The 13,268-nt window shown below is 39.9% G+C and overlaps 1 protein-coding gene across 1 annotated transcript in view; it reads right to left on the minus strand.

Moving 5' to 3' along the window:
- LOC145355578 (dynein axonemal heavy chain 3-like) overlaps positions 1-13,268 on the minus strand; it is a 507,454-nt gene that overhangs the window by 431,004 nt on the left and 63,182 nt on the right. Inside the window, 1 exon segment of the mRNA XM_080207828.1 lies at positions 1,338-1,461. Within this exon segment, the coding sequence (XP_080063954.1) occupies positions 1,338-1,461 (124 nt within the window).

Consider the following 13,268-nt stretch of genomic DNA (forward strand, 5'->3'; position numbering starts at 1 on the left):
GACAGCCATTGGGCTGTCTCCTACCCCAAGCTTTTCCTTATCCATGGCAGCTTCCCTTCTGACTTCACTCCTCATCCCTGCACCCCACCTCACTTCCAGACAGTATTAAAATCCTCTGCAGGGGCCATTTGGAACTCCTACTGCAACACAGTAACACGCAGTGAACACGGATGTTGCCAGGATTCAAGGGACAGAGTTACAGGGAGAGACTGGACAGTAAGGAGTTTGTTCTCTGGAGTGTAGTAGACTGAAGGGTGATTTTATAGAGGTGTATAAGATGATGAGAGACATGGATAAGGTGAATGCACTCAGTCATTTTCCTAGGATAGGGGAATCGAGATCGAGAGGGTTTAAGTTAAGGGGGGAAAAGATTAATGGGAACCTGAAGAGCAAATTTTTTTTTACAGAGAGGGTGGTACATATGCAGAATGAGCTGACATACATGTGATAACATATGCAATAACACACAAGGTAATGTACACATACTCACACACATAAACATACATACACACACATACACACAAACACACACACATACACACACGATACAAACACGATAAACGCACACACACAAACACACGCACACACACACACATGCACACACACATGCACATGCATACACACACATGCACACATACACACACATGCACACAGTCACATGCACACACACTCATGCACACACACACATACACACAATCACACACACACATGCACACACACACACGCACATGCATACACACACATGCACACACACACACGCATACACACACATGCACACAGACACATGCACACACGCACACATGCACACACACATGCACACACATGCATACACACATGCACATGCATACACACACATGCACACACACACGCATACACACACATGCACGCAGACACATTCACACACGCACACATGCACACACACGCACATGCACACACACACATGCACACACACACACACGCACACACACACACATGCACACACACACGCACATGCATACACACAAACATAGACACATACATACACACACATGCACACACACATATGCATACACACACATACACATACACATGATACACACACAAACACAAACACATGCACACACACACATGCATACACATATGCACATGCATACACAAACACACACATACACACAAGCGATACACACACATACAAATGCGCATACACACACAAACATGCACACACACACATGCATACACACACGCACATACATACACACAGACGATATACACACACACACGATACATATGTATAATCAAAAACACACATACTCGCACTCTGGCACACTCGCACAAATACAGGCTGATTGTGGGTATACCTCGCTAACTGATCATCGCTGGGAGTCGGTGGTCTGGAAAGGCCGTGCGTTGAGTGTCTTGCTGAAGGGAAGAAGATGCCGAGAGCTGCAATGGTGGCTTCATCGTGCTGGGTACAATCACCACCTGGAGGAACAGGGAAGGAACGGCGTTTGATCAGGAGAGAGTGTGAATGATTCTTTCATCATCAAAACCAATCAAACAGCAGACTTGGTGGAAGCAAAAAATCAATGTCAGACTGAGAGCAAACAGCCGGGAAACACAACTGGGCAATTTGGGGGTGATTCTCAAACCATCCCAGACAGCAACAGCAGACATGGACTGCACTGATTCCACACAGCAATAATTAATGGTTATAATTATCCAGGATTCTAAACATAACAAGTAGCAAAATAATCGACAAATCAAACACTCTGCTTCCAAAATAATCCACATATCAAACACTCTGCTTCCAAAATAATCCACATATCAAACAACCTGCTCCCAATATAATCCACATATCAAACACTCTGCTCACAATATAATCCACATATCAAACACCCTGCTCCCAATATAATCCACATATCAAACACTCTGCTCACAATATAATCCACATATCAAACACCCAGCTCACAATATAATCCACACATCAAACACTGTGCTCACAATATAATCCACATATCAAACACTCTGCTCCCAATATAATCCACATATCAAACACCGTGCTCCCAATATAATCCACATATCAAACACTCTGCTCACAATATAATCCACATATCAAACACCCTGCTCCCAATATAATCCACATATCAAACACTCTGCTCCCAATATAATCCACATATCAAACACCCGGCTCCCAATATAATCCACATATCAAACACCCTGCTCCCAATATAATCCACAAATCAAACACTCTGCTCCCAATATAATCCACATATCAAACACCCTGCTCCCAATATAATCCACATATCAAACACCGTGCTCCCAATATAATCCACATATCAAACACTCTGCTCCCAATATAATCCACATATCAAACACCCTGCTCCCAATATAATCCACATATCAAACACCGTGCTCCCAATATAATCCACATATCAAACACCCTGCTCCCAATATAATCCACATATCAAACACTCTGCTCCCAACATAATCCCCAAATCAAACACCCTGCTCCCAATATAATCCACATATCAAACACTCAGCTCCCAATATAATCCACATATCAAACACCCTGCTCCCAAAATGATCCACATATCAAACACCCTGCTCCCAATATAATCCACAAATCAAACACCCTGCTCCCAATATAATCCACAAATCAAACACCCTGCTCCCAATATAATCCACATATCAAACACCCTGCTCCCAATATAATCCACATATCAAACACCCTGCTCCCAATATAATCCACATATCAAACACCCTGCTCCCAATATAATCCACATATCAAACACTCTGCTCCCAATATAATCCACATATCAAACACCCTGCTCCCAATATAATCCACATATCAAACACTCTGCTCCCAATATAATCCACATATCAAGCACCCTGCTCCCAATATAATCCATATATCAAACACTCTGCTTCCAATATAATCCACATATCAAACACCCTGCTCCCAATATAATCCACATATCAAACACTCAGCTCCCAATATAATCCACATATCAAACACCCTGCTCACAATATAATCCACAAATCAAACACCCTGCTCCCAATATAATCCACAAATCAAACACCCTGCTCCCAATATAATCCACATATCAAACACCCTGCTCCCAATATAATCCACAAATCAAACACCCTGCTCCCAATATAATCCACAAATCAAACACCCTGCTCCCAATATAATCCACATATCAAACACTCTGCTCCCAATATAATCCACATATCAAACACCCTGCTCCCAATATAATCCACATATCAAGCACCCTGCTCCCAATATAATCCATATAGCAAACACTCTGCTCCCAATATAATCCACATATCAAACAACCTGCTCCCAATATAATCCACATATCAAACACCCTGCTCCCAATATAATCCACATATCAAACACCCTGCTCGCAATATAATCCACAAATCAAACACTCTGCTCCCAATATAATCCACATATCAAACACTCTGCTCCCAATATAATCCACATATCAAGCACCCTGCTCCCAATATAATTCACAAATCAATCACTCTGCTCCCAATATAATCCACATATCAAACACTCTGCTCCCAATATAATCCACATATCAAGCACCCTGCTCCCAATATAATCCATATATCTACACTCTGCTCCCAATATAATCCACATATCAAACAACCTGCTCCCAATATAATCCACATGTCAAACACCCTGCTCCCAATATAATCCACATATCAAACAACCTGCTCCCAATATAATCCACATATCAAACACCCAGCTCCCAATATAATCCACATATCAAACACCCTGCTCCCAATATAATCCACGTATCAAACACCCAGCTCCCAATATAATCCACATATCAAACACCCTGCTCCCAATATAATCCACATATCAAACACTCTGCTCCTAATATAATCCACATATCAAACACCCTGCTCCCAATATAATCCACATATCAAACACCCTGCTCCCAATATAATCCACATATCAAACACCCTGCTCCCAATATAATCCACATATCAAACACCCTGCTCCCAATATAATCCACATATCAAACACTCTGCTCCCAATATAATCCACATATCAAGCACCCTGCTCCCAATATAATCCATATATCAAACACTCTGCTCACAATATAATCCACATATCAAACAACCTGCTCCCAATATAATCCACATATCAAGCACCCAGCTCCCAATATAATCCACATATCAAACACCCTGCTCCTAATATAATCCACATATCAAACACCCTGCTCCCAATATAATCCACATATCAAACACTCTGCTCCCAATATAATCCGCATATCAAACACTCTGCTCCCAATATAATCCACATATCAAGCACCCTGCTCCCAATATAATCCACATATCAAACACTCTGCTCCCAATATAATCCACATATCAAACACTCTGCTCCCAATATAATCCACGTATCAAGGTTCCTGCTCCCAATATAATCCATATATCAAACACTCTGCTCCCAATATAATCCACATATCAAACAACCTGCTCCCAATATAATCCACATATCAAACACCCTGCTCCCAATATAATCCACATATCAAACAACTTGCTCCCAATATAATCCACATATCAAACACCCAGCTTCCAATATAATCCACATATCAAACACCCTGCTCCCAATATAATCCACATATCAAACACTCTGCTCCCAATATAATCCACATATCAAACACTCTGCTCCCAACATAATCCACATATCAAACACTCTGCTCCCAATATAATCCACATATCAAACATCCTGCTCCCAATATAATCCACATATCAAACACTCTGCTCCCAATATAATCCACATATCAAACACCCTGCTCCCAATATAATCCACATATCAAACACTCTGCTCCCAATATAATCCAAATATCAAACACTCTGCTCCCAGTATAATCCACATATCAAACACTCTGCTCCCAATATAATCCACATATCAAACACCCTGCTCCCAATATAATCCACATATCAAACACCCTGCTCCCAATATAATCCACATATCAAACACCCTGCTCCCAATATAATCCACATATCAAACACTCTGCTCCCAATATAATCCACATATCAAACACCCTGCTCCCAATATAATCCACATATCAAACACTCTGCTCCCAATATAATCCACATATCAAACACTCAGATCCCAATATAATCCACATATCAAACACTCTGCTCCCAATATAATCCACATATCAAACACCCTGCTCCCAATATAATCCACATATCAAACACTCTGCTCCTAATATAATCCACATATCAAACACCCTGCTCCCAATATAATCCACATATCAAACACCCTGCTCCCAATATAATCCACATATCAAACACTCTGCTCCCAATATAATCCACATATCAAACACTCTGCTCCCAACATAATCCACATATCCAACACCCTGCTCCCAATATAATCCACATATCAAACACTCAGCTCCCAATATAATCCACATATCAAACACTCTGCTCCCAATATAATCCACATATCAAACACCCTGCTCCCAATATAATCCACATATCAAACACTCTGCTCCCAATATGATCCACATATCAAACACCCTGCTCCCAATATAATCCACATATCAAACACCCTGCTCCCAATATAATCCACATATCAAACACCCTGCTCCCAATATAATCCACAAATCAAACACCCTGCTCCCAATATAATCCACAAATCAAACACCCTGCTCCCAATATAATCCACATATCAAACACCCTGCTCCCAATATAATCCACATATCAAACACCCTGCTCCCAATATAATCCACATATCAAACACCCTGCTCCCAATATAATCCACATATCAAACACTCTGCTCCCAATATAATCCACATATCAAACACCCTGCTCCCAATATAATCCACATATCAAACACTCTGCTCCCAATATAATCCACATATCAAGCACCCTGCTCCCAATATAATCCATATATCAAACACTCTGCTCCAATATAATCCACATATCAAACACCCTGCTCCCAATATAATCCACATATCAAACACCCTGCTCGCAATATAATCCACAAATCAAACACTCTGCTCCCAATATAATCCACATATCAAACACTCTGCTCCCAATATAATCCACATATCAAGCACCCTGCTCCCAATATAATCCACAAATCAATCACTCTGCTCCCAATATAATCCATATATCAAACACTCTGCTCCCAATATAATCCACATATCAAACAACCTGCTCCCAATATAATCCACATGTCAAACACCCTGCTCCCAATATAATCCACATATCAAACACCCAGCTCCCAATATAATCCACATATCAAACACCCTGCTCCCAATATAATCCACATATCAAACACCCAGCTCCCAATATAATCCACATATCAAACACCCTGCTCCCAATATAATCCATATATCAAACACTCTGCTCCCAATATAATCCACATATCAAACAACCTGCTCCCAATATAATCCACATATCAAGCACCCAGCTCCCAATATAATCCACATATTAAACACCCTGCTCCCAATATAATCCACGTATCAAACACCCTGTTCCCAATATAATCCGCATATCAAACACTCTGCTCCCAATATAATCCACATATCAAGCACCCTGCTCCCAATATAATCCACATATCAAACACTCTGCTCCCAATATAATCCACATATCAAACACTCTGCTCCCAATATAATCCACATATCAAGCTCCCTGCTCCCAATATAATCCATATATCAAACACTCTGCTCCCAATATAATCCACATATCAAACAACCTGCTCCCAATATAATCCACATATCAAACACCCTGCTCCCAATATAATCCACATATCAAACAACCTGCTCCCAATATAATCCACATATCAAACACCCAGCTTCCAATATAATCCACATATCAAACACTCTGCTCCCAATATAATCCACATATCAAACACCCAGCTCCCAATATAATCCACATATCAAACACTCTGCTCCTAATATAATCTACATATCAAACACCCTGCTCCCAATATAATCCATATATCAAACACTCTGCTCCCAATATAATCCACGTATCAAACACTCTGCTCCCAATATAATCCACATATCAAACACCCTGCTCCCAATATAATCCACATATCAAACACTCTGCTCCCAAAATAAACCACATATCAAGCACCCTGCTCCCAATATAATCCATATATCAAACACTCTGCTCCCAATATAATCCACATATCAAACAACCTGCTCTCAATATAATCCACATACCAAACACCTTGCTCCCAATATAATCCACATATCAAGCACCCAGCTCCCAATATAATCCACATATCAAACACCCTGCTCCTAATATAATCCACATATCAAACACCCTGCTCCCAATATAATCCACATATCAAACACTCCGCTCCCAATATAATCCACATATCAAACACTCTGCTCCCAATGTAATCCACATATCAAACACTTAGCTCCCAATATAATCCACATATCAAACACTCAGATCCCAATATAATCCACATATCAAACACCCTGCTCCCAATATAATCCACATATCAAACACTCTGCTCCCAATATAATCCACATATCAAACACCCTGCTCCCAATATAATCCACATATCAAACACCCTGCTCCCAATATAATCCACATATCAAACACCCTGCTCCCAATATAATCCACATATCAAACACTCTGCTCCCAATATAATCCACATATCAAACACCCTGCTCCCAATATAATCCACATATCAAACACTCTGCTCCCAATATAATCCACATATCAAGCACCCTGCTCCCAATATAATCCATATATCAAACACTCTGCTCCCAATATAATCCACATATCAAACAACCTGCTCCCAATATAATCCACATATCAAGCACCCAGCTCCCAATATAATCCACATATTAAACACCCTGCTCCTAATATAATCCACATATCAAACACCCTGTTCCCAATATAATCCGCATATCAAACACTCTGCTCCCAATATAATCCACATATCAAACACCCTGCTCCCAATATAATCCACATATCAAACACCCTGCTCCCAATATAATCCACATATCAAACACCCTGCTCCCAATATAATCCACATATCAAACACTCTGCTCCCAATATAATCCACATATCAAACACCCTGCTCCCAATATAATCCACATATCAAACACTCTGCTCCCAATATAATCCACATATCAAGCACCCTGCTCCCAATATAATCCATATATCAAACACTCTGCTTCCAATATAATCCACATATCAAACACCCTGCTCCCAATATAATCCACATATCAAACACTCAGCTCCCAATATAATCCACATATCAAACACCCTGCTCACAATATAATCCACAAATCAAACACCCTGCTCCCAATATAATCCACAAATCAAACACCCTGCTCCCAATATAATCCACATATCAAACACCCTGCTCCCAATATAATCCACAAATCAAACACCCTGCTCCCAATATAATCCACAAATCAAACACCCTGCTCCCAATATAATCCACATATCAAACACTCTGCTCCCAATATAATCCACATATCAAACACCCTGCTCCCAATATAATCCACATATCAAGCACCCTGCTCCCAATATAATCCATATATCAAACACTCTGCTCCCAATATAATCCACATATCAAACAACCTGCTCCCAATATAATCCACATATCAAACACCCTGCTCCCAATATAATCCACATATCAAACACCCTGCTCGCAATATAATCCACAAATCAAACACTCTGCTCCCAATATAATCCACATATCAAACACTCTGCTCCCAATATAATCCACATATCAAGCACCCTGCTCCCAATATAATCCATATATCTACACTCTGCTCCCAATATAATCCACATATCAAACAACCTGCTCCCAATATAATCCACATGTCAAACACCCTGCTCCCAATATAATCCACATATCAAACAACCTGCTCCCAATATAATCCACATATCAAACACCCAGCTCCCAATATAATCCACATATCAAACACCCTGCTCCCAATATAATCCACGTATCAAACACCCAGCTCCCAATATAATCCACATATCAAACACCCTGCTCCCAATATAATCCACATATCAAACACTCTGCTCCTAATATAATCCACATATCAAACACCCTGCTCCCAATATAATCCACATATCAAACACCCTGCTCCCAATATAATCCACATATCAAACACCCTGCTCCCAATATAATCCACATATCAAACACCCTGCTCCCAATATAATCCACATATCAAACACTCTGCTCCCAATATAATCCACATATCAAGCACCCTGCTCCCAATATAATCCATATATCAAACACTCTGCTCACAATATAATCCACATATCAAACAACCTGCTCCCAATATAATCCACATATCAAGCACCCAGCTCCCAATATAATCCACATATCAAACACCCTGCTCCTAATATAATCCACATATCAAACACCCTGCTCCCAATATAATCCACATATCAAACACTCTGCTCCCAATATAATCCGCATATCAAACACTCTGCTCCCAATATAATCCACATATCAAGCACCCTGCTCCCAATATAATCCACATATCAAACACTCTGCTCCCAATATAATCCACATATCAAACACTCTGCTCCCAATATAATCCACGTATCAAGGTTCCTGCTCCCAATATAATCCATATATCAAACACTCTGCTCCCAATATAATCCACATATCAAACAACCTGCTCCCAATATAATCCACATATCAAACACCCTGCTCCCAATATAATCCACATATCAAACAACTTGCTCCCAATATAATCCACATATCAAACACCCAGCTTCCAATATAATCCACATATCAAACACCCTGCTCCCAATATAATCCACATATCAAACACTCTGCTCCCAATATAATCCACATATCAAACACTCTGCTCCCAATATAATCCACATATCAAACACTCTGCTCCCAATATAATCCACATATCAAACATCCTGCTCCCAATATAATCCACATATCAAACACTCTGCTCCCAATATAATCCACATATCAAACACCCTGCTCCCAATATAATCCACATATCAAACACTCTGCTCCCAATATAATCCAAATATCAAACACTCTGCTCCCAGTATAATCCACATATCAAACACTCTGCTCCCAATATAATCCACATATCAAACACCCTGCTCCCAATATAATCCACATATCAAACACCCTGCTCCCAATATAATCCACATATCAAACACCCTGCTCCCAATATAATCCACATATCAAACACTCTGCTCCCAATATAATCCACATATCAAACACCCTGCTCCCAATATAATCCACATATCAAACACTCTGCTCCCAATATAATCCACATATCAAACACTCAGATCCCAATATAATCCACATATCAAACACTCTGCTCCCAATATAATCCACATATCAAACACCCTGCTCCCAATATAATCCACATATCAAACACTCTGCTCCTAATATAATCCACATATCAAACACCCTGCTCCCAATATAATCCACATATCAAACACCCTGCTCCCAATATAATCCACATATCAAACACTCTGCTCCCAATATAATCCACATATCAAACACTCTGCTCCCAACATAATCCACATATCCAACACCCTGCTCCCAATATAATCCACATATCAAACACTCAGCTCCCAATATAATCCACATATCAAACACTCTGCTCCCAATATAATCCACATATCAAACACCCTGCTCCCAATATAATCCACATATCAAACACTCTGCTCCCAATATGATCCACATATCAAACACCCTGCTCCCAATATAATCCACATATCAAACACCCTGCTCCCAATATAATCCACATATCAAACACCCTGCTCCCAATATAATCCACAAATCAAACACCCTGCTCCCAATATAATCCACAAATCAAACACCCTGCTCCCAATATAATCCACATATCAAACACCCTGCTCCCAATATAATCCACATATCAAACACCCTGCTCCCAATATAATCCACATATCAAACACCCTGCTCCCAATATAATCCACATATCAAACACTCTGCTCCCAATATAATCCACATATCAAACACCCTGCTCCCAATATAATCCACATATCAAACACTCTGCTCCCAATATAATCCACATATCAAGCACCCTGCTCCCAATATAATCCATATATCAAACACTCTGCTCCAATATAATCCACATATCAAACACCCTGCTCCCAATATAATCCACATATCAAACACCCTGCTCGCAATATAATCCACAAATCAAACACTCTGCTCCCAATATAATCCACATATCAAACACTCTGCTCCCAATATAATCCACATATCAAGCACCCTGCTCCCAATATAATCCACAAATCAATCACTCTGCTCCCAATATAATCCATATATCAAACACTCTGCTCCCAATATAATCCACATATCAAACAACCTGCTCCCAATATAATCCACATGTCAAACACCCTGCTCCCAATATAATCCACATATCAAACACCCAGCTCCCAATATAATCCACATATCAAACACCCTGCTCCCAATATAATCCACATATCAAACACCCAGCTCCCAATATAATCCACATATCAAACACCCTGCTCCCAATATAATCCATATATCAAACACTCTGCTCCCAATATAATCCACATATCAAACAACCTGCTCCCAATATAATCCACATATCAAGCACCCAGCTCCCAATATAATCCACATATTAAACACCCTGCTCCCAATATAATCCACATATCAAACACCCTGTTCCCAATATAATCCGCATATCAAACACTCTGCTCCCAATATAATCCACATATCAAGCACCCTGCTCCCAATATAATCCACATATCAAACACTCTGCTCCCAATATAATCCACATATCAAACACTCTGCTCCCAATATAATCCACATATCAAGCTCCCTGCTCCCAATATAATCCATATATCAAACACTCTGCTCCCAATATAATCCACATATCAAACAACCTGCTCCCAATATAATCCACATATCAAACACCCTGCTCCCAATATAATCCACATATCAAACAACCTGCTCCCAATATAATCCACATATCAAACACCCAGCTTCCAATATAATCCACATATCAAACACTCTGCTCCCAATATAATCCACATATCAAACACCCAGCTCCCAATATAATCCACATATCAAACACTCTGCTCCTAATATAATCTACATATCAAACACCCTGCTCCCAATATAATCCATATATCAAACACTCTGCTCCCAATATAATCCACGTATCAAACACTCTGCTCCCAATATAATCCACATATCAAACACCCTGCTCCCAATATAATCCACATATCAAACACTCTGCTCCCAAAATAAACCACATATCAAGCACCCTGCTCCCAATATAATCCATATATCAAACACTCTGCTCCCAATATAATCCACATATCAAACAACCTGCTCTCAATATAATCCACATACCAAACACCTTGCTCCCAATATAATCCACATATCAAGCACCCAGCTCCCAATATAATCCACATATCAAACACCCTGCTCCTAATATAATCCACATATCAAACACCCTGCTCCCAATATAATCCACATATCAAACACTCCGCTCCCAATATAATCCACATATCAAACACTCTGCTCCCAATGTAATCCACATATCAAACACTTAGCTCCCAATATAATCCACATATCAAACACTCAGATCCCAATATAATCCACATATCAAACACCCTGCTCCCAATATAATCCACATATCAAACACTCTGCTCCCAATATAATCCACATATCAAACACCCTGCTCCCAATATAATCCACATATCAAACACCCTGCTCCCAATATAATCCACATATCAAACACCCTGCTCCCAATATAATCCACATATCAAACACTCTGCTCCCAATATAATCCACATATCAAACACCCTGCTCCCAATATAATCCACATATCAAACACTCTGCTCCCAATATAATCCACATATCAAGCACCCTGCTCCCAATATAATCCATATATCAAACACTCTGCTCCCAATATAATCCACATATCAAACAACCTGCTCCCAATATAATCCACATATCAAGCACCCAGCTCCCAATATAATCCACATATTAAACACCCTGCTCCTAATATAATCCACATATCAAACACCCTGTTCCCAATATAATCCGCATATCAAACACTCTGCTCCCAATATAATCCACATATCAAGCACCCTGCTCCCAATATAATCCACATATCAAACACTCTGCTCCCAATATAATCCACATATCAAACACTCTGCTCCCAATATAATCCACATATCAAGCTCCCTGCTCCCAATATAATCCATATATCAAACACTCTGCTCCCAATATAATCCACATATCAAACAACCTGCTCCCAATATAATCCACATATCAAACACCCTGC

Source organism: Carcharhinus amblyrhynchos, chromosome 19, assembly GCF_965287045.1.
Source record: "Carcharhinus amblyrhynchos chromosome 19, sCarAmb.v2.hapA, whole genome shotgun sequence".
NCBI classification, from domain to species: Eukaryota; Metazoa; Chordata; class Chondrichthyes; order Carcharhiniformes; family Carcharhinidae; genus Carcharhinus; species Carcharhinus amblyrhynchos.